The sequence below is a fragment of the Myripristis murdjan genome, chromosome 23 (assembly GCF_902150065.1).
Source record: "Myripristis murdjan chromosome 23, fMyrMur1.1, whole genome shotgun sequence".
NCBI lineage: Eukaryota > Metazoa > Chordata > Actinopteri > Holocentriformes > Holocentridae > Myripristis > Myripristis murdjan.
Window position 1 is genome coordinate 2478827 of NC_044002.1, and position 24986 is coordinate 2503812.

At 40.6% G+C, this 24986-nt stretch overlaps 1 protein-coding gene across 1 annotated transcript in view; it reads right to left on the bottom strand.

The window, feature by feature from the left end:
* Positions 1-15468, bottom strand: part of phf21b (PHD finger protein 21B) — a 109963-nt gene extending 94495 nt beyond the window's left edge. Inside the window, exon 1 of the mRNA XM_030045942.1 lies at positions 15296-15468. Within this exon, the coding sequence (XP_029901802.1) occupies positions 15296-15349 (54 nt within the window). The 5' untranslated portion in view covers positions 15350-15468. The remainder of the gene's footprint in view (positions 1-15295) is intronic.
* Positions 15469-24986: the final 9518 nt, after the last annotated feature.

Below are 24986 nucleotides of genomic sequence, written 5' to 3' on the forward strand. Positions count from 1 at the left end.
TCTTTCAGTGTTGTATTTTTCTATGTCCTCTCATTTTTCCATTGATTCATGTTTGATAGTATTATGAACTACGGGCTACTCTATTTATGTAAGCCGCTAAACTTTTTAATGTACCGACCACAGAAATTAAGTGGGTTTCAATTTCAATTTCATTCAATTTCTATGATATCAACCCTATAATTGACCTCAAGACAATAACTCATATGCTTCTGTATGTTATTTGAACACATTTTTATCTGGACCTACGTAGGTGACAATGACGCACCAATGGAACTGATGAAATGTTTGTTTAACCTGTGACCTAAAGGCTATACCTGCACCTAATTATTTCTGAAGCATCAGGCGATGCATCAGTCCTTTAAATCCATGTGTGCTTCTCCTGTGTCTTTGAAAGCCTGACGACGGCCCTGCCCAAAACGCTGGCTGTTTAAAATGAACCTCGATAAAGGAGTTGGAGTGTGTGGCTTTCCTTTGTTTCTACCCCGCTCCAAATTCTAAAGCTACTCCAGGCCATTCAGCGTGAGGAATCGGCCAAAATGTCCTCACTCTGAAGGTCCAAAAGACTTCAGCCGCTTTTCATAAAGACAGAAGTACAGGAACACACACATACACACACACACACAGCGCAGGCACAGGTGACTGGACTGTGATAAAACGTGTTGCTACGATACGGGGGTGAGAAAACTTGAGGAAGTTCATTAAGGGTGAGGCCTCTGAATGAAGCAGACTGAACCCATCAAGGCTCCATAGAGAAACGAATCACTACAGCCTTTGTCCCTCTCGCTCATAATTACATTGGGTGTGCAGCGGGCCAGACTGTAGCCATTCATACCTGACACAAGAAATGCACTGCCTTCATAATGGCTGCCATATGTAGCAGTTTAGATATGTACACATGTTAAAATTTCTCTCTATCTTAACACACACACTTTGAAGGAGTACGCCAGGTTTTTGGGTCAGCTGTCTGTTTCTCAGTTCAGTGATTTTGTGTCCCTTTGTCCCTGGAAGATCGTCCTGCTCCAGCACTGACACTTTAGCATGCATTATGTCCAGTGATATGTTTTCCCTGCAACTCAGAGCTAAGGTAAATCCAACTGACTACATGGAAAAGTGCAAAGAAGCACCAGGTAAGTCGGAACTCCAAGACGGAATGGCGAACAGATCTGAAAGCTCCGAGTTTGTCAATATATCCACAGAGCGACAGTACATATCACTACAAAGCGGTAACCTTTTTCTCTGACTGGATTTTTATTTAAAAACATGATCAACTTATTGTACAATGTACAAAATTTATTTTTAAAAAAAGGTATGTGCATTAATGCAGATTGTGCATTAATTGTAATTTTAAAAAATAAATTTAAATTAAATAGAAATTAAAAAAATAACAAGGTCTGGTGGTTTGGAGTTTGTTAGAATTCTCTCCTAGCATCTCAACCAGTCGCTCAGTTATCTCAGGGAAACCTGTGAACTTTACACTTCAATAAATATCAGCATCTATATCCATGATATTAAACACTGCTTCCATAGTCTACAGTCAGCCATGTCAACAAGATCTGAATGAACTTTGTAAATATCAAATTTGCCAATATAATTGACTGCAACTATTTTCCCTTCAGTACAAAAGTGCATGGATGATATTTCAGTGCAAGAGAAAATAAGGTAGTGTCCACTGGCAGCACAACACATTGATGTGCATGAAACCGTGACAGTTAACTTCAGGTCTGCGTGAAATTGAGCAATGATATGGACTTCTGCTGAAAATATCATCACCACAAAGGGCAGATAGTTCTCATAAACAAAACATGCAAATTACTCAGCCACAGCAGCACTATGTCTGCGCAACACAAACAAAATGTGTCTTCAAATGAGAGGGACTAGCTTTATGCATGATACAGGGAGGCAATTTTAGAATTATTACAGCAATTTTCACAGCTTTTTGAATAGGATAATCCAAGCTCTGCAGCCCCTTGAGTACATGTCTCTCTCATCCCCTGAAGGGAGTACAAGACAATCTGACTGTGCTGAAGGATATTCTTACCTTGCCTACCTTGACAAGTCAGAGCAGAAAAAAAAATGTTTCCAGGTTTTTGCTAATGAAGTCACATCTTAAAAGCAAGGCCATATCATTTTTCTACCTCTATACGCAGTGTCACGCTGCTTCTGAGAATATAGCTGCTATTATAATCATACAGTATCCATACTAAAAATCTGAGAGACAGTGAGACGTTACAAAATACGCTGATGGCAGTCATGCTGCTTTCAAGTTATTTTGTAAGGCGGGAATTAAGAGCTTCTTCAGGTGCGCGCGGTGGCTTCTGGAACAACGTGTTCAATTAGAAATGTCGTTTTTGAAGGCCTGCCTCAGCCCAAGCCAGCGAGCACGTTTCATGCCTGTGTCATGACACAGTGGAGCAGACAGCAGAGAATTCACAAATAGAACTTTCTTTGAAATACTTTGCAAATCTGCTCTTACTTTCTTCTTGCCTCGTGCTCTTACTCTCTTAGCTTCTAAATTTATTTTGGAGTAGGAAGTGAACAGCGGGCCTCAGCTGCAAAGCACCACCAGCCACCTCCTTTATGTTACTCACATTAGCTTTATCCCCCAAACTAATTCCATACATTTTCAATAACTGACAGCATGGAGGCCTACAGTTTTGACATTTAGCATTAGCGATTCTTCAGCGTGATGCTTCATATCTTTGGTGTTGCCTGTTTGACAGTTTTTCATGTTGACTTAAAGGGACGGACCCCCCCAGGGAACATTCTTAAATATAACCACCTTAATCCATCAAAGGTTTAACATCACTTTATAGGTGTAGCCTTCCCAAACTATAATACACACATGACAACTGAGTGCACACACACACACAATAGTTTTGTTCAAATGACTGTTTATGTGTGTATTTCTCCTGTTGTCAACATATGGAAAGCTGGCAATTAATGTTATGGCCAACTTCTGCTTTTTATCTTTAAATTTACATTTTTTACACCATTTTGGGCTGCTACACATCATCAAAATCAAACTTTATTTATTAAGCAGTTGCAATGGATTAAAGTAATTATTTTTCAGAATGTTAGCTGGGGGGAAGTCCAGCTCAGTGGCAGGAGGCTAACAGTTAGCATTTGGAGCATCCAGCCAGTATCCAGCACTCAGTAACAATGAGAGGAAGATAGCACCACTACTGTCCTACAGAACAGCTGGGGGGGTAAGTGAAATAATATAAAAATTTTCAAAATGGTTGAACTATCCCTTTAAACTGGGTGACTTAAGCCATTAAACCAATTGCAAGCCACAACTTACACAACTATGGCTAGTTTGTTTGGAGATAAATATAACATTTACAATATGAAATGACTAATAATATTAGCAAATGAACTTATTCTCCAATCCAATCAGAATTTTGGTGAATAATGTTGTAGGGAGAAAAAAAACAAAAACAAAAAGGAAAACCTAAAAGTTGAGTTTCCCTCTGTTTATATCTGCCTCATGGCTGTGCAGAGTTTCCTATTTAAATTAAATATGGCCTCAGCGTTAATAAGCAAAGAGAGGCTACACTCTGCATCACAACCACTTGAGCCACAGTGCCAGCAGCATCGCTGACACAGAGGCAGCACACATGACTGTTTATTACCTGTGTGTGGTCAGCGCCATCCACAGCGCTCTATACTCCATTAAAAAGGAATGCATAAGCCTGCACTGGGCAATATAAAGCATATGCACCACTGTCTCATGTTTCACTTTCAGCCTCTACCAAGTACAGTCCATGTAACAGGGAAGAAGAACCATTACATGAAATGTATTAACACACAAGATGAAGTTCCTCTCATGACTCTGCAGCAGGAACAACATGCCTCATCCAGATGGTGTTTCCTTTGGATTTTATGAACTTATGTCTTTCATGCCTCACTCTAAAAAAACAAGTTTATCAAACCAAAACACTCTTGATTACTGCCCTCGACATCAGTTCCAAACACGGCAAATAAAGAGTTTGCTGTTGTGGAACAGAAGTGCTGATGACATTTAATGACAATTTTTCCCTCTGATGTACTTGCTGGTATTTCCAGGGACTTGTAGCACTGCTAGTGAATAAGCCTTCAGAGAGGCTTAGCCCCGCCTCCTCGTCTCCAGCAGGCTTTTGCCTCGGCAAAGCAACACAAGAAAGAAAACAACAACAACGCAGATTACATACCATACTTCATCACCTCCACTCCTACAGGCTTTTTCACACATTTAGTTCTCACCTTTTGTTCGTTCTGTTTATTGAGAATTAAACAAAAGGCTTATAGAATAACAGCCATACCTTCATTGCAATGGTTTTGGCATCCTGCAAGATTATGTAGCTATGTTAGCTAAGCCATGAAGGCAAAATAATAATGGAAATAGTTTCAAGACAAAAGAATAAGCTTATCATGGAGGTAGTGAACAGTGAATTGAGGGGATATTGATTAATTGCAGCAGCAAAGGACAGAGTGAAGAAAAGTAGAATACAAGTAAGACTAGTAGAAATAAATAAATAATGTAAACATTATAAGATGTTACAGGGATAGTTCAATTTTGAAAAAAAAAAAAAAAAAAAAAAATTAATTTGCTCCCTGTAAGCTGGGGGGAAGTCCAGCTCAGTGGCAGGAGGCTAACAGTTAGAATTTGGAGCATCCAGCAACTATCCAGCACTCAGTAACAATGAGAGGAAGATAGCACCACTACTGTCCTACACAACAGCTGGGGGAGAAGTGACATAACATAAAAATGTTCAAAATGGGTGAACTATCCCTTTAAGTACATGTATGGATAAGAAATATAGGGCAAAGGCGTGGATTACAACATTCTCAGAGTGCGCGAACAATAGTGCTTCATGAGCCAAACAACGAAGATAGAATATCTACTAATATATATACATAATTTTTCTTCATTTCATGGTTCTGGCAGTCCACTGACACAGTGAATGAGTTATGTATCGATGTTAGCAACTTGTGCATAGCATGAATTATGACCTTCCTTAGAGAAAAGTCAGGATTTACCGCTCCTCCTCCTTTTTTTACATTACACTGTTGCTCTTGGAAAAAAGATGAAAGAGTGCTACAGTCAGAGAGAGAGAGAGAGAGAGGGAGAGAGAGAGAGAGAGAGCACCATGGCAGTCAACATGGGTTAATTCATTGTAGCCTTTCCACTCCCTCTGCCTGCCAGCAGAGCTACGTCAGCACTTTTCTCTGAGTCCCTGGAAATGAGTGTTTGCTGTACAGTAATAAGGAGCCGTCACATGGATCCACAACTCGGGGATGATACAAACCTGGCCTGTTTAGCCCAGCGCACAGTGAGTTTAAGCCTGCAGCAGGTGCCTTGCAACCTGTTTACCAGTCTCTCACAATTTGCTGCATCTCAGAAACCCGATCTTAACACTGTCATTCTCAATCAGGCTGTCCGCATGTTTCATAATATCATATGTGAGATTTTTACGACCAGTGTATTACGGGGAGGAATTCAATATATGGCCAGATTCACAGCTAAAAATCAAATAAAAACAAGGACACTATAAGAATCTAGGTTGATTTCAAATCCAAAAAAAAAAAGGCACCACTTCTACAGGCCCCCATTATAGGAAGTCCCATTTTCCTTCCATAAATATTCCAGTTTGTATACAGAGATGTTTAATGAGTACATTTTTGCTGCCTTTTCAGAAATCCATTCATTTTCCCAGGTTGTTTTAGTCTGACTCCAGTGAAAAACATCAAAACTGGACTTGGTTTCTGGTCGACTCTGCTCGCTAAAGAATGACTGAAATCTTTCCAATCAGGCCAGTTTGCAGCGCTGGAACTGGAAAGCCTCCACTCAGCAAGTTTCCATCATTTGAACTAGACAAGCTGGCATTGTAAGCCAATCAGTGTCCCATACTGTGAGGACTCACTCTTGAAATGCATTCAACTAATTCAATTTCACTTTTAACTAAACATTTATATGCATAACATCACAGAGAAACTGAAAGCGGCTTTAAAACGGAATCTGCTTCATTTGGCTGCATTTAACACCTTTTAATGAGTTGATGTTAGATAATACGACCGAGGAAATTTGAGGATGTCTTCAGGACTTGCAGACACACTGTGGATGTCCAAAGACCAGTTTGTCCTATAGAGACCTGCATGTGTTTTCGCCCGCAGTTTGCAGCAGGAATGACCTTTAATTAAGCGTTCATACAGCTTGAAAATGCCTTTACACTGTTGATAATGACAGCACCTTCAGCCGCTCGGGTTAGGGCCGACTGAAGGTAACAAAGTTGGAAGTGAGCTGGTAGACAGTCAAGACAGTGGAGCGTTACGCTGTGCAGTGCTGCCCTCCCTGAGGAAGAGTCATAGCAGGGTTTCCTGCCACGTTGCTCTTAATTAAACCCGTGCAAGCCTTCCAGTAGTGATTAAAAGGAATCCGCAAACAAAACAAAAACAAAACAATTTAAAAAAAGAAAAAAAGCAAGGGAGGTGACTCGTCATTGCCTGAAGTGCACGAGGACAAAAGCGAAACAGATTTATAGCCCTTTGAGATTTAGCAGGGATCTGCCGCTACTCACTTTTGATTTGTGGGTGCCCTTTATTTGCCCTCTGTCCTCCTCAGCACAGCCATATCAACACATGCACCTTTCTAGCATACACACACAAAAAAAAAAAAAAAAAAACTAACATTTTTTGCTATGCCTATGAGCCTTCTATTGATTACATTTGTTCCCCTATCCCTAACCCTAATCCTAATTGTAATCTTCCTAAACCCAAATCCTAATCCTAAACTAACCTTTAAGTACAACTCCAATGTTTTAGTAGCCCGTTGGACACTTTATCCAATATCTGGTGAGAGGACTGGCATCCAAATCATGTCTGTGTCTGCGGTGGGTAGCTGTGTCTGGTGCTAACGCTGTAGCACTCGGTGCTGTGTTAAAGGCAGACTATGCAGTTTGAAATGGGAGGGCACACCACTGTGTTTACTGATGTTAAGGAGGAGGCTGAGGAAGGAGCAAACCTCAGGCTCACACCGACAATAACCCACAGAATTAATGGTACACTTCTAAATGCCTGTCTTCAATATGTAATGTTTTGATGTGCACAAAAACATAAACAGCGTCGTGAAATACTCTTATGCTTTGGGTTATGATGCAGTGAAAGAGTTGACCTGATCTCCTTCATTTGAGTGGTGAGTGGCATTCATCATTTTTCACCACATCATAACAGGAGGGGGGGGGGTCCTCCTCTTTGAAACTGCACAGTCTGCTTTTAAGTAATTGCAAGTGCTAAGTATCATCCCAGATGTTCACTATTTCAATGGAAGAAGGTCTTTCTTTACACAAGAATGTCTAAAAGGATGCTAAACTAAAATATCGAACATTTCATGAAAAACTGTGTGAACAAGTCCTTTCTACCCAGAGAGAGGCCTGTCAGTTGATTACTCCTGAATCAAACAATCAGCTGGAGATTGGAGCGAGCCAATCAGAACACGCCTTGTGTTTTTTTTTTTTTTTTGTTTTTTGTTTGTTTTTTGCTCCCGCCCCCTTTTAATTGACAGACGCAGCTGCACCTGCTGTCCTCCACCAGCCTCAACAAACTGTACAGTGACTTTAGGAACTCTCACATCATAGTGGGTGATGAAGATAGGTGTCATGAATAATACTAGATAAGAAAAATCACCCTTTTTAACTGTTTACTCTCACCTTTTCAGACACCGGGTGAACAATGGGGCCAAACTCCCAAAAAAGGTTGGCGTAGTCCTTCAACCGTAACCCTTAACCAAGCCTATACCCAATGCTAATTTTAATTTTAGTCCTAAATCTGAATCATAACCCAGAATTCACCACTTACACAGGTGAAAAGCATCCAAAACTCCAATAAAACTAATCTAAACTGGTTTGCACATGGTTAAGTACAAAACACACACACACAAACACAAACAAACACTTGCGCACTATCAGTCATCGGTGATATAGTGAGGTATGAAGCTGGAGATCCTATTTTATTCCGGAGGTATAATTTCATTCTTTCACTCTCTCCACCTGTTTATTACTCTCCCAAGTGATGGGGGCTGGGGCACGTCCCAGCATTCATTGGCCAGATGGAGGAGAAACATCCTGGACAGGTCGCCAGTCAATCACAGGGCTAACAAAGAAAGACATGAAAGCCTATAGGCAATTCACAATCCACCTGAGTGCAGGAGGACACCTATTCAGCCTCCACGCAGAGAGGAGAGAGCCACAGCCTTCAGACTGAACACAGACACTATGACAATTATCGTGTTTAGGTTTTCTTCCATCTTTGGAGACAAAGAAGGAGGAATTCTGGAGAGATGGGAACAAACTGTTTAAATGTGTTTATCAGCCTCCAAAAAACAACAACCAAAAAAAAGGATGTGTGTGTGTGCCTTGAGGGAACAGCCTGGCCCATGGTAACAATCTCCTCTGTAAAACCAAGAGTTAGTCCGGCAGAAATCCCTAAACCTTCCCCCGGTTTAATCGCCCCTGCAGGAGGCTGTAATGAGCCGTTGTGGGATTAGCGCAAGTTTGGTCGGAGTGCTGGGAAAGTTCCCCTGTTTGGCCTCGGCAGACCTCCACACGACCTCCTGCTTCAGCCGATGAGCTCCGCCACCGGCCGCGGAGAGGAGAACGCTCGGAGGAAACCTGCCCGCTCACAAACAGATTGCCAAATGTGGCTACCCCTCCCTGAAATCTTTAGCCCAGGCACAGCAGGAGAAGGCCTGCGAGGTGGGTGGGGAGGGGTGGTGGAGAGAGCAGTATCACTACTTCCCACTGGGGACGACCAACAGCTTTTCCAGCCCTCTCAAATGTCCAATTACTGAGCAAAGCTGATGTATGACACAATACAGTTTTAGCAGCACAGGCCAACAGCTGACCCCTGGAAACTAATATATGTGCAAAGGAAATTATTGTAGATCAGTGAAAGGAGGGCAGCATTATCTTCTGATGGCCCTCTGTAAATATTATGGCACCTTTCAAAAGGACCCAGTGGTTTTCGATGTTAAATGTAATAACTACAAAATGTATATACTTTTTGTGTCCGATAATCTTTTCTCAAAGCAAGCAGTCATGTTTTAGAAGTCCAGTATCATTTTCCCTTTATCCAAATATTCGTCCCTATTCATTCCACTACAATATGAAAATGAACTTTAGGACTCTTCAGACTTTCTTTACACCAGTATTGCATCACTGTAGTAAAGTTGTCCACATTAGTGTCCTGAAAGCAGCAACACTGCTGTGTTTTGATGATGTGAAAGTGGGCAACATTAAGCGGAAAGCAGTCCCCTGGGAAATGTTTGCCTCACACAGTGAATTATCAGTTCCATAGTTTATGAATGGTGATGACTCTGTTAGCCACAGCAGCAGAGCATTATAAGGCTGGTGTTTCCACCTAAAATCCAAACATGAATATGGAGGGATTTTGGTTACATGCTATGAAATCATGACGTTAAAGCATTCAAAATCACTGGTATGGTACTTTAATGTCACCAATGGTTTGAAAAGTAACAGAAGATGGTACAACAGGCTGAAGAAGCTTTTTGCTGAATCAGTACTCCCTTGGGATTTCGCAGCAGCTGACAATCTATAGATGTCTTTTAGCATTATTCAACATAAACACAACATTCCAGCCCTGCTCCACGAGCCTGAAGGGAAAACGGTGATACCTACTCCAGAAACACTGAGGCCACGATCAAATGTCCCTGATTGTGAATTCTGTTCATACCTGCTTCATTTGAATGACTCCTCATATCTAGCGTGGGATGCACCTCATATCTGATATCAATAAAACTGGTAGTGATGTTAAAAGATGTGTTAGCAGAGGGATCATATCAAAAAAACAGTGTTCATTTTTGTTCGATCACATTCCAGTTCCCAATTTTGACTAAATTGAGATGTCAAGATGCTCTTCATTGTTTTTTTTCCCAACCTGCTAAAATTATGATGACTATCTCAGGTGAAAGATGCAAGATTTACTTGGCAATACTGACAAATTCCAATCTGGGAATAGAAATATAAGTCACATGGAGTGCCTCGGTACAGGAATTCCATGTGATCCAAGGTTTTTTTTTTTTTTTTTTTTTTTTTCTTCCAACTGGTTACCAAACATCAGATCTGTGTCAAAAGTGAGGGTTAAAACTGAGGGTTTGAATTGAGACAGTGTCAGCTGCAGTGAGAACATCACCCTGCTCTCTCCAAAACATCTTAGGAATTACAAAAATCAGCCGTGAATTTAGCATAACAGTAATATAGTTTTGAGTTTATCCAGTTGGTTTTGAAAGGGTTTCATCAGCCCGAGGTCTGTAGAATATTCTCACTGAGGACTGTGAGATCCTCCAATTAAAATTAATCCCCAAAAATCACCAAAACTGGAATTCATGAAAATTCTAAGTGGTAATATACACATGCAAACAGGAGGGAGAGGGGTTATCTTTGAACATATGAGCCACCATACTGGCAAGCAGCCACAGGGCAAGCTCCCTGTCTGAAACCATACTGATTCCAGATCAGATGTTTGGACTACTTCTTTACGGCACATCAACTCCGCTGCGGGCTTGTCTGATACACTTAGCTAAGGCCTAATCTTGTTTTGCCATAACTTGGAATCTCATGAAAGACTGTTCTTCTGTAAGTGGACAAATTAATTCTGAGCAGTGGCCGCTCATTACAATTGTTGAGCTTAGCAAAGGGAAATTTTGATTATGTAACAAGGGATGTAGTGGAGGGTAAATACACCTAAACTCAAACACCGGCATCAAAATGTATGAGGTAAATTCATACTATACGCAGACCTGAGGAGAAATGCATACATTGATTGCCTGATTGTTGTTGACACACTCGCTGGTGGTGGTTTGGAGGTCATAGTTTAGCCTCCTCTACATAATTGGCAACAACCATGTCTAACATGTATTAAAAGATATTGAAATGCTCTTATATTTGTAGTTATATATGCATTTGCTGTTAGTGACCATCCTACACATACCACAAAGTGGCTGGGCCTTTCCTACATGTTTCATTCATGTCCTTTGGGCACAGCAGAGGAACGAGTCCTGGGACTCCAACCATGCAGAAACACACACATTAGAACACAGCTAATTAAGAGCATTTACTTTTTTTGTCTACACACAGGCATTGTGGGTAGGGTCCATGCGCCTCTGCACCATGGCCCCCACCAGGTTCCACCTCTTCCTCCATGTGGCCCAATACCAGGAGGTGCCGCAGGTAACTCCCACCAATCAGGCGTCTGCGTTCCTCAGACCAAACAGTTCCCAGTAAACACTCCTGACAGGAGCTGAGCAGCACTAATCCACTGTTTGCCCTGCGCTTTTTTGTCCATTAGCCTTGAAATACTCCACTCGTGCTAACCTCATCTCTGCAGCTGTACGATCACAACAATGTGTTACCTTTTCAAAACTTTCCCCTCCGGTTCCTCCCCCACAGTGCTGCCATTGTGCTTGTATATCTCTCCAGTAAATCTCATTTCTGTAAGTACTTTCTCTTTCCTTTCACCCCCCCTCCCCCACCATCCTCTCTAGTTCCATTTCTTACAGCAAAGCTACATAAATAATCATGAATAAAATGTTCTGTGCTAGTCAACAAGTTTTTTTTTTCTATCCTTATGCTGCCATCCACTATAATCCTGTAGCAGCAGCAGCACCTCCAGTACACAGACACAGGCACATAAATAAATGATACAAGCAGTCCCCTGTATAGACATCCAATGTGAAACTTTAGAGAAAAAGTTAATGAGGGAGATGCCTGAGTATCCACGGGTACAGATGCTACCTTTGAAAACACTTTACTGCTGCGGATGCAAATCTTACTAGAGTCAGGTATAGATGTCTATTCAATACAGCTGTGTTAGGGTTAGTTTTATCCAGTTGAATGTAAGACCTAATGTTGGTTACACGAAGATATTGCAGCACAAGTAAATTGGAACATTAAAACTGCAGACCTATGAGAATAAAGGTCTGCAAGAATGGATTAATCTCTCACGGAAAAAACTCTGAATTTAAGGATTAAAATGCTGTATTTAACTGCATACAAGACCTTTTAAGTTCAGATAATATGATTTAAGACGTTGTAAGGCTGTTTCGGGTTTTTCAGCTGCAGACATACTGACTTGTGCTGATCTGCTTCCAAAAAAAAAAGATACTTCTGCAAAAACAATAAATGGGGCATAAGCGTGTTGAGCTTGGTAAAGGGAACAAAAACAACTTCTCTCTACCTGACAGTAAAAACTGCTTCCATGATGCAACAGAGAGCAAGTGGAGCAGAATGAAAAAGAATCAATGAATCCATTATTTTTGAGGGTAACAAAAAAACAGCTATCAAGGATAGATGTAGTCAATTCAGATTCAGAGCATTTTTTCCTTTTTTTTTTCCCAGTGAGGCCTTGGTGCTGGAAGTCAACTTGTGAGGTGGATAAGATATCCACTATACATCAAGCTGAAGATTTTGCTCTAATCGACACACAATGTCAAACTGAAAAGACATAATTCAGAAGGTGCATCCATATCCTCTGGCTATTGGTATTTTTTTAATCATTCATCATTTACATTTGCATCCATCAACTGCATATATCAGCATGGCAGCCTGCTCCACTTCTCCTGATACATAACAGTTTCTTCCATCCCGCTTGTCTATCTTTTACAGCACAAAACAACACCTTGTGTTGCTGCATCCCTTGATTTAGAATGTGATCATATTAACAAAACAAGCTGGGCTACACAGTCAAAGCTCATATCAAAATGTAATCCCTCAACCAGTAACATGCCAGGATTGTTTGCTTTATTTATACATTTCTACCTTTAAAGAATCTCCTCTATTTGAAGGAAGAAACTTTTCATCTACAGCTTACACTCAAGTTTAGGATTTTGGTAATAATGACCATGAAATGACCTCCAAGCTAATCCTAACTTCAAATTATCCTCATGAGGAGAATTTGCTCAGTCATTATTACTAAAGCAAATCTTTTTTTTTTTTTTTTTTTTTTTTTTGGTTTTCAAATGATACACTCAAAGCTAAAAGCATCTAGAAGTTCATGGCAAGTTTATTTTGCCACTGGAAATTCTCACATATCCTAATAGCCTGCCTCATTTTAGCCAAAAAGACAATGATGCCTGTATTTGGACAAAGATGTGCAGAGGTACAAGAAGGCCTAGAATTGGATCTAAAGTATACAAATAGCCTAAAGAGTGTTTCTAAGGAGGAAAAAAGTCACGGTTCAGGAGCTGGCATTGTGAACATGTGTGCAGAGGAAAAGTAGAGGTCATATTTGCTGCTAAAAGAAAGAGAATCAGTTGTGTGTAGTGATTAAACATCGCTGTGCAGTGCTGACTGGGCTTTCTGTCTCTCCATGCTACCCCTCCCCCTCCACCAAAAACAGCATCAAAGCAATCAAAATGGTAATGTTAAGCATGAATGGGGCCCATCCCCCCCGCACGAAACTCTGCAGACTTTTTCTCCATGTTAGGAAGAAACCACCCCTTCTCTCTCAAAATGGAAGCTTCCACTACCAAACTGAAGCGCTTTACAAAACAACAAAAACAACAACCATTTAGATAAGCGCCCAGCTGCCCAGACAAACTGCACATATATAGAGAGATTTGAACAAAAAACATCAACAACACAAAGACCTGCGTCGATGATTCGCTGTGTTGTGGTGGCTTTACACAGCAAGTTTAATTGCAACAATCAAGGCGCTGTTCCAAGTGCTGGAAACTGCATTCCACAGGAAACGGGATCGATCAAAGTCAGGCAGACGACAAAAGAAGGCCCCTAATAAAAAGACAACGAGTGGCTAAATATCGACCTATTTTTCCTGAATACTTCTTGATAATGTGGGGAAGTTGTGGCTGTGTCGGCTGGGACCGGCGGGGCGGTGCAGGAGCTGGCCGCGGTGCTGAACGCCTCCTCTGCCGCCGCTACACGGAGCTTGTCCCCGCTAACCTGCACCAGCTCCATCCAAGCACCCGGCACACAACTAACTTTAAACCACTTAGTGCTGCTCCAAAGTTAATATAGGACACCGTTTGCTATAAGATAGTAAAAAGTGAAAGCGTAATCGTGGGCGAATCAAATGCATCGCAGCTGTCATGTGACCAAGAAGAAATAATACCACCAGACTAAGTATAAAGTAACAAAACGGGGCTATTTAGGGCTATAAAAGGCTCATAAACAGTCGATTCCGCTATCATCGCTTTGTCTAGTCGACAAAACTTAATCCCTGCTGTTTCCAAAAGTCAGGACCGGATAGTTGAGCTGCTCCTTTATTAGCCTACTCTCCAGAAACATGTCGACCTACTCAAAATGGACGCTAAATTTTTCAACATTTCATGTTACACAACTTTGAGTAGCGAGGCAAGAATCGCAAACCTCGCCGCTTTCCACCGCCGTATAAAACACAATAAAGATTTCAAGAGGCTACTTTTGAATCCGCCACGTTGTTATAGTTACATGGTGAAAGGATAGTCTACAATGGGCACAGAAATAGCAAAAGAATTCTTAAAGCCTAGTAGACGAACATATGCACAGGATCTTACTTGTTTTTCGCTTAGGGCTGTTATTCTTGTTTGTCTTTCGTGCAGCTGTTTCTTAAGCTCTCCATCCTACAATTGAACAAAACATTGTCAGTGGAAATGGGAAATAAAAAGAGAGAACTCAAGACCATTTTGACATGTCGACAAAATATGAAAGTTCAGACCATATGATGGGATTTTTCAGCAAAGTCACGATGAGGGCAAAACTGAAGATGCAGGTTGCTAGTGATGTTAAGCAAAGAAGAGATTTATGCTGATAAAGTTTCTCGCACACTCCCCTATTCAGCTGCCTTGATCGTGAGGATGTTTCGGAAATATACATTTACCTGTGGGTCTTGCTTCATCTGTGCAACTAGTTTGTAAACGAAGACAGAGCGAAATGGGAATTACAAAAGTGTCTCAAGTTAGTATGTAAGGGAGGAACAAAGCGGTGATACAGCGACTCAGTTTCTTGCACCTCATAAATATTCAGGTCGCGTCCTGATCGCCACACAGCACCACCGCATTATCACTCCAAATTCTTGTTGCTCGAAAAAGACCTACGACAATACCAAAGTACTGTAAAAAGTACACTGATCAGACTTGGAAGTGTACGTTGTGTCGCCACCAGACATATAAGCGACACATTACATGTCGCATAGTTATTTCCTCGGAGTGTTAACCTCTCACGTTTCATCCCTTCAGATTTTTTCCCTATTGCTCCCACTTGCTCATAACACCAATAAGGGTAGAATAACACGATGTTTCATTTACCTGATGACATTGGATTTCTACTTTCAACGCCTCTTGCAGGCCTTGTAGTTCCATGTTCCGACTAGAAAAGCACTTTTCTCCCACTTTCGATGCGATCGAGATGAAGTTTAAGTGAATTAAAGATTTTTTAAAGCGACAATAACAATTGAAAGAAGAACTACTCAGGCTGCAAAGCAAGTTCTCGCTTCTTTTACAGGCTAGGACTCATCACCCACTTTCCGCCCGTCAGAAAAGTGCTCCAAACCCGGCGGAAAGAGCCCAATCCTCGGATAGGTCCTCTCCAAATGTAGCCAAATGTCGAGGCGTCCGACCGAAACGCGGCCTAGCTTTTCTTTCGATAATTTTAAGTTGAATAAGGGGGACTATATTTTGTCCGAGTCCGCGGCTTGATTTCACTTTGCCTGGGGAAAAGTTGCGCTTCGGCTGTCAATGGTAATTCTGAAGTTCCCGGATGGAGCAGAGAGAGCAGAACCCCCCCACAGCTCTGACATGCGCAGTGAGCCGGGGGGGAGTCACAACTACTTCAGCTCTGTGGACTATTTCTAATAAGACTCATATGTTCACACCTGTGGTGACACTCCACCAACTCCACACAGGCTCACAACATTATTAAGCTGCATATTAAAGTATTGATCTAAACAAGACTCTCTGTAGCTTGCTGCTCCTTACACTGTAAATGATCGAAAGGGGTTACAGCTCATAGTCACGTTGATTAATCTTTTCCAGCATTATAGTGTTTTGTTGAAACTTTGACTAAAGTAAACCAAATCTTGTGTTATTATTCCCACTATCCTGAGATCTAGTAAACAGTAATCACATGCCAACTTATACCCACCTTAGTAGGGCTGACATACATCTTTATAATGTAAATCTGTGGTATAGGGTCTATATTATATGGGCTGGTTGTAGCAAACTGATTCATTTATTTATTTGATTAATATAAATATTTCATTAGGAGGAAAACACATAAATTATTTTCTGAAAAGCTATTTTAATATTATGACGCTCACTAACTGAAGGTCACAGTTTACACAGGCCTTTATATTAATTGCTATCACTGTCTATTCCCCAAACTGATTTATATTTTGGTAAAGGTTACCAACTAAGATTAAGCCAAGCTGTCACTCAGGGACTAAACACAAAATTGAATTTGCTGTAAACAGACTAAACTAAAACTAGACATGCTGTACTTTGTACAAGGATAATCTGCATTGCTCTTCTTTGGCCTTTAACTGAAGTGATCTGTGAATTCCAGCATCAACAAGGTGTGAAAATAGCAGCAACCATAGTAGGACAACTTACTGAGATTGAAAGACAATATGAGATTTAAGCATTTTTTTTTTAATGACAGGTAGAGATTGATGCCAGTTATATAAACTTGACTTCCATATTACAACAGTGCCATACCGCAGTTTTGAGTTGCATCTTCAAGCACAAAGAGGGCATGTGGTAATTTGTTCACAAAAATACAGCCTGTCTTTTTTTTTTTTTTTTTTTTTTTTTTTTCCCTTTCACCTTCTTCAGGCTCACAAGTCAAGCTCGTTATTGGCCGTTCCTGCTGTTTAGTGAACGAGGGGGAGCAGGGCGGAGCCAATCAGGAGTTGCGAAGGCTTGCTGATGTCCGCTGAGTGGCAGCAGCGGCGGCGGCGAGGAGCCAATGAGCGGCGGGCGTGGGGCAGAGGCGGGCGGGGCGGCGGCGGTATGTGATCTGAGAGTTGATGTGAAGCAGAGATGGCAGTGTATGTGGATTTATTGTCAAGTCGCTGGGAGCCACAACAGAGTGGGAGAACTTAGCTCCAGTTTTAAGCACTGTCCACTGACAATGAGCCCGTGTGAGCAGAGGGAGGGATGAGGTTGCTGAATGAGGCTGAAAGCAGTGGAGGCAGAGAGTAGCACCATGGACAGCGGTAGTAGCCCCTGCGAGGAGACTCACACCGCACATTACAATTCAACTCGATGCTGCAAAGGAAGTTATTTATTCATGTAGACCGGTCCACTTGCCTTGAGCCACACTCCAAAGGGCATATAAATACACTGACATTTTCCTCAACCACCGTTTACTGCGCTATAACGCACAGCTGGCCTATAATCACGGATAGGCCCACTTTGATTTGACAAGAGCTGAAAGTGAAGTTGGAGGGCTGCGGCGCTGACAAAAAGCATCCAGGGCTGTTTGGCGGACCCTCCCCCACCCAGCCAGGTCTGCTGCTACATCAGCTGCTACTTTTCATTTCACGGCTCAGCGGTGAAACTCTTGAACTCCTCTCTGCAAACGACCAGCAGTCGCTTTCGATTGCAAGCTGCTCGGAGTTAAGCCTCACTCGCTTTGAATGGACAGAGACAGCACATAGTTGCTGGCTTGCCGTGTTTGCGGGGTTTACATTTCTCCGCTGTAGCTCCTTGACAAAGGGTTAGGTGGCGTTGCTGAACAATGAAGTCGTATTTATTTTTCTGACCGCCTGTTATTTTCCTCGCCTTGATCTTCCAGCAGCCCATCAGTGCTGCATTAACACCACGCCATAATGCAACAAGACCATTTCTCTAGGCTAGTTTTGCCAAAAATGCACTATTTCTCGATATATCAGTCACTTTTAACTGCAACATTCATCATCCACAACTTAGTTTATTATTCACTGAGAGCACTATACTAAAATGCTCAGTGAGTTCAACTGAGAGAGCCACTTTATTTAAGACTGCATGATTCACTTAATTTAGCTACTTTTGTACAATCTGATGTAAAATTGATAGCTATTATTTGCCTAATGTTGGATCAAATTATGCCAAATCTTTCATAGTTGACCACTGAATTAAATAGAGCCAATGTTGCTATCAGGGAGTTTGATTTATTTGAACAAGAACATGCCAAGTGTGATGTTACTAGAGGTTATTCATAAAGTCAGCAATTTCAAATTCAATTCATGGTGTCAGTTTGAAGAAGTTAGGAATGTGGTGCTGTGATTATACAGAGTGATCTTCAAATATGTCACATTTGCTTAGTGTTTTAGTTAATTTGCATTTCAGCCTGTTAGCTTCAGGCTGTTTTCTCTGTACCACACTCTGAGCTACAATGCTGCATTAGCTCTATTTTTCAGCAACTATGTTTACACATTAATGGATAAAACTGCAAAAGCAGATGTGATGTATATATATAGCATGTGAGCATATCCTGAAAAAATGTTCCTTATCATTAAGGCCTAGTCATCACTGGGATTTGACCAAAATCAGTTTTTGAAGGCAGATACCAATACTGAAGTTGATAAAAACCACAATTTTGTAAACATCTTTACATTATTGTTGCATCAGAAATTCAAATATGATTCATGTATGATTCATATGATTCACACACACACACACACACACACACACACACACACACACACACACACACACACCCACACACACACATACACACAGACACATATGTATGTATGCATGTGTATAAACTGTAGAATTAAATTAGAATCAAAATCAGAATTAGTTAATGCCATTTCCAAAATATACATTACACCGGAGTGAAACACAGATCTCCATAAAAACACTCAAAAATGTAATGAAAAATGAAAAATGTAACACTGACTGGATGCTCCAAATGCTAACTGTTAGCCTCCTGCCATTCAGGTGGACTTCTGCGCTTTCAGGCACCTGTCAGCCACGATAACTGAGAACAAGCACTGGAAGCTGAAACAACACCAGAAATGTTTTTTGGTCTGATACACTTCATCTAACTCAGTCTTTGTTTATTTAACAATTTGAGTACTCAGTATTCAGTATTGTAAGAATGTTAGCTGGAGGAAGTCCACCTCAATGGCAGGAGGCTAACAGTTAGCATTTGGAGCATCCAGACAGCATCCAGCACTCAGTAACAATGAGAGGAAGATAGCACCACTACTGTCCTACAGAACAGCTGGGGGGAGTGAAATAATATCACATTTTTCAAAATGGGTGGACTGTCCCTTTAATTAAAGACTACCCTCCTGATCCTAATGATGTTTGCTATACATTTCAGTACTCCTGAAGGCAAGGAATGGCCTTGAAACATGGATAAAGATGGTCCACCCCTCCACACACTTCTCCAAACACACGCGCATTCCCACTGTGCACATACACACACACACACACACACCTCTGTTCATGAAGTGAGGCTCACCTCAGAGCCCTACGGCGTATCATCATCTATTTAAAAAGTCAAAGGCAACTTCAAGGCCCTTAAAAGTTAGTCAAGAGAAGGGAAAGGGATTAACATGTGAATCACCACCCTGGCTCTGCTTCCATTAATCTCACATACAAGATGCACTGCAAACCCTGCTAAGTATCTACTTGAGATGTCAAAGCCGGGTTTAAAGCGGATTTAAGACATTAAACAAACCAAACTCCCTTCACCTCATAAAACAATGGCTGAGTGTTTACTTGTTCTTCAGTTTATTGTGTCATTTTCGATCTTCAGCTCTGTGGCCCTTTACAAAACAAAATTCCTGATGCATCAAATATCATTTTGATTAACAAAATGTAGTTTATCTCTGTAGAAATAATAGTTTAATTAAACCAGCTGTGGCATATTGTGGAGTATGGACAAAAGGTAGACTACTTCAAAAGATAATCAATACTCAGTCTGCTAAAACTCCATCAAGCAGTCCTATGAAAATAGTGAATGAATTTGCTCAAAACAACCAGCTCACTTATGATTGCTGCTTTCGTTTGTATCCAAATAATGCCAAAACAACAACGACTTTGCAAATCATTTAGAAGTATACTTTTCTGGCTGTAAGTAAGGCTTTGGAGAAGCCTGACTATTAGAAGTAAACAAAAGGCTGACCATGGACGTGAATAAGGCTGCTGCTTCACAGAGGAATACTGGGCAGTTATTAGTAAGTCGTGATGATCACCTCAGATGAGACACCCACTTTGGCAAGTCATCAAATATTTTTTAACTGTCAGAAGCCATGACAAAAAGTCTTTTTTGAACCATACTTCTCAAAATATATATATACTGTCCATGCAGTATTTTAGAAAAGATTATAGTTTTCTTTGGTTCCATCTACTGTGCATAACTCATCATGTATGTGCATGTGTATGAAGGATATCAACATATGAATGTTTGCATGCAGTGGTTAAATGATGAGTTTAATTCCAAAATCCTTTTGAAAAAAATTAGCACCCACTCTCACAAAATCATAACAAGCACAAACCTTGAAAAACTGATGCTTTGTAAAGGATAGCAGGTAAAGTGTTTGGTTGACAAAACGCTTTTACAGACTGGATCTCCTATATTTTTTTTTTGAGATATTGATTTCCAATTGTTCTCAGTTAAAATGTAGTTGGGAAAAGACATGCAGGAAATCAAACAGATTTGCTATCAGCTGGACATTAGTACTCTAGTTTTATCTTAGTCTACCTCAGGCCAGGCCTGGACTGGCCATCTGTCAATACTGGCAGAAGCCACAAAGCCTGGGACATTTTTAGGTCCAGCCTGGGCCATCACTTGCAGGAAATTTTTGATGACAAATGTTTGCAAAACAAAGAACATACAGCAGACAGCTTCACTGGCCACCATGACAGCGTCTCCTTTGGGGTTTGGGTGTGAAGATGGTGGGATCATCCAACTGACAAACAAAACTCAAACTCCAGTGCTACTTTTACACCACTGAAACCAACATGCATAATGATCTCTTACTGCTTTATTTATTTATTTATTTTCATATCATTGTATGACATGACCGTGTCTGCTATCACATGCGTGCCCGCCAGGGACCTATTATAATAACTCAACCTCAGGCAAGTTCACCATTTGAGTTAATGGTAAAAATTAGTAAAGATGAAAGCAATTTTTATACATAGTCTCATTGGTAACGTTTTACATGAACTTAAATAAATGGTTTATAGTAAATTCATGCAAAACTGGAGCAAGAACCAACAGCTGTGAGGCGAATTCATGAATAGTGATTCAGCCCTTATGTCAGCCTCACTAAGTGAGATTATTTAGACCGTGATCTGGGTGAACACTCGCTGCCGATTGGCTGGATGTGCTTGATGTCTGTATTCCCTGTCTGTTGTGTTTTATCTTATTCACAGTGTAAGTGTTGTGCTCTCTTAGAAAAGAGATTTCAATCTCAAGGGACTTCCTGGTTAAATTCAGGTCATATAAAATAAAAAGATAGAAAAATGTGTATCTTCTTAACAAAAAAAAGCCCCCCAAAAACAGCCCAAAAAAACCCAAACAAACAAACAAACAAAAAAAAAAAAAACAGATAATTTAGAGAACTGATTTTCTGGAAAAGTCCCATTGACCACTATCCTTTTGTTTCTGTTTTTAGCCCAGTTTTAGCACTCTATGTCGCCCCCCTGAGGTGACCTTACATTTTCTTGTGGGTGTAGATACAGGTATGGACTCTCTCTGTTTTAAATGCACTCCATGGAGTCAGCTACCTGATCTCACATCTCATCTCATGGATTATCCCTTACATAACTACATCTAATTCAATTCTGTATATAATAATATTACACAGAATAGAAACTGTCTCAATTTAAGCATGGAGGATTTTTTTTTTTTTTTTAAATGCAGAACAAGTCTTAAAGCTGTTTTATATAATACACATTATACTACTCTTCTTTGGATGCAAGACTGCAGGCTAATTTAAACTATATTTTGTTCACTAGCTGCTAGCTCATATAAACAGCACACTGGCTGACACAGTTCATGTGAGAACTGCAGAAGAAAAAAGATATCCAGATTTAGATGAAACATTAATCGTCTTTAAAGAGGAACTGGGTTGTAGCTAATGCTGCGTTCAACACAACTCACAATTCGGAAAAAAAGAGCTCCAAGTATTGAAAAATGAATTGACCTGTGTTAAACTTGGAAATTACAGGAAATTACAGAGCTCTAATTTATCCAACTTGACATCAGTACTGACATAAACCTGGTGGCCTTCATTGGTATTGGTAAGAATGGAATTGTTGTAAAAGCATTTGTTGACATTTTAACGCATAATTTGTGTAATGCATAATGTGCAATCTGTGAAATACAATCATATGTTGCTCTAATTATTGCAATATGTGGAATTTAACAGCATTTTTGCCACCTCTCTTGTGTTTTACTAGCCACCTTGTGACCAGCTACTAGCTAGTAGCTAATGTTACCAGCCATTACTTCCCTCAGGCATCCATGTTTACCCCCACATTAACTTGCAATGTGAGCACAATGATGTCAGAAGTTGGAAATAAGTGACAATTTCAACATATTAACAGCATAATGGGAAGCACTGGACACTCACAGTATGTTACAACATGGAAAAATGTATAAACTTGCATGTGTATTTTCACCTAGTGACCTGTGACCTAATGATTTTCACCTGTGAGTGAACACAGGTGTTACTGCTGACAGGAACTAAGGATCAGGTGTGTTCAGGTCTAACAGAGCCAGGGTCCTGCTGCAGTGCTACTGGTTCACTGTAAAGGCTCTGCTGCACTGAAATGGAGCAGAACTGAATGAATGTCAGTAGTAACACCTGTGCTTACCCTGCTATGTTATTTAAAAATGGCTGCTTTGAAAAATGACCTATTAACTAGCAAACCAATCAGCAGGTTTAAAAAGTGTCCACCATACATCATGCACTGCCATGCACAGTTTTCAGCTAAAAACAGCAACAAAATCTCAACTTAACTCCAAATGACACTCATTACAACATCCCAAAAGTATTGCAGAAATACCTCATTACAGGTGTTATACAAAGATCATGGTAAAGCCATGTAGTTACACTCACAAATGTAGTGCCTATACAATTCCATCTACCTATGCAAATTGAAGTATTATGATTTCAGATATTCCTAACATACACAGAGTCGCACAAATTGAAGCAAAGGATAGGCTGATCTCCCTTTGCTTACAGTGTTATTTCATAAGTTTACAGCCTGTGTTTCTTATGGCTTTTTAATGAATTGGATGCATTATACAAGAGGGGGTCTGGGTGTGTAGCAGTAAAAAGCAGCAGTGTGTCTACAAGCGGCTGATTGAGTGAGTAGCTGACTTTCCTGGAATAGAGCGGGATGTGTCAGTAGTGCTGTAGAGCTGATCATCTGGGCAGCGCTGAGCCTACATTGTGATCTGACACCCCAAGGCTTTGTTGTGAGTAAGCAAGCACACAAACTAGGAAAAGAGGGGGAAGGGGAACATTTTTGATCCAACACCAAAAGCACTCTGTGTTAGTCTAGGATTCTACAGATATGGGATTTTGAAGGCCAATACCAGTGCCAGCACTGTTCCTGATAGCTTTTTTTAGATTTACAAAAAAATTGCAAAAGGTATTCTGTATTTTCCCTAAGGTTTTATTCTACCTCTGAACCAGGATGTAGACATTATGAGATACTAAAACACTCCATTGAGACCCAGAGTAATGAAATTCTTTGGTAGCTGTATAAGGCAGGGTGGCCTGCTGCACCTATTCACTGATGGGAAAAAATGAGAAAAGAAAATAATCTTCATCATATTTTCAGCGGAGGACATGACAGACTTGTATCTGATATTCAATTAAAGAGCAATTACAGCCTTATATGTCAACAAACCAATATGTTAATATAACCCTGTTGCCACCCTATTATCACCTGCTATGTTTTTCGGGTTGTTCCATCTATCACTCAATGCAGTATTGCTGACTTGACCTGGTCTTCCTTGGAAAAAAAGAAATGAAAAATAAAAACCTGGTTTCACAGCTGAAAGCCATCAATGGCTAATGTGACTCATTTGTTATTGTGCAAATCAGTTTTTCTGTGAATATTCCCATTTCTGTTAAAAAAAACTATCTTGAGAAATTAGAATGAGAAAAGTAGCCTTTTCACTGCTCTCTAGGGCAGAAGGAGCAGATTGTCCTAATTGATGAATACCACTTAGAAAGGAATGATAAGCCAGCAGGATGGAGATTGGAAGGGCGTTCATTATTTGTCCTTGATATCTACTGTTCTAGGCTGCAGTATAATTAAGAGGGGGTAAGCAAATCACATAGCCTAAAAGATAAATTATTATGAGACGTAAAAAGTAAGTATGGTCATTTTCAAATTCAGCCATTAACCTTCCAATTACTTCACAATCATGCTTCATTTACCTTTTGGGGAAATTCTCAGTTATAAATAGTGTATTTGTGCATTTTGGACTACTGATATGAATGTGGAAGGAATGTGTGGCACATAAGCGTTTGGTTGACAGTTAAATGTGGCCTAATATCAAGAGAGACACTACATCACTGGAGTGGTGCACTGACATTTTTATTCGGTCTTCCAAATGGACGGTTGGCAAACTACATTGCACCATGCAGACAGCACAGAAGCCAAGAACATATCCTTCACCACTGATGAAAAGATACACTGACATTTGTAAGGATTGTGTCTTTGGGCTTATGAGAGGTTGACATAAATGTCAGCCAAGTGCAGTCGCATAGCTTGCTTCAGAGAGCAGAGGACCAAAAACATGCATTCCCCCACCCACGAAAACACTGTCCTTCTTCTATCCTGTTTTGTTTACATGGTGCATACAGACTGTAGTTTTCAGTCCCACTCTTACTCAAGAGCATAGAAACATGTCCTTTAACCTACACTTTAATATTATTTATGTGCACTGTGCAAAGGTGGAGGAAACCAATTGCAGTTACTAAACCAAAGAGAGAGAGGAAGCCCAGCCAGAGAAAAAGAGTGTCATACAGTC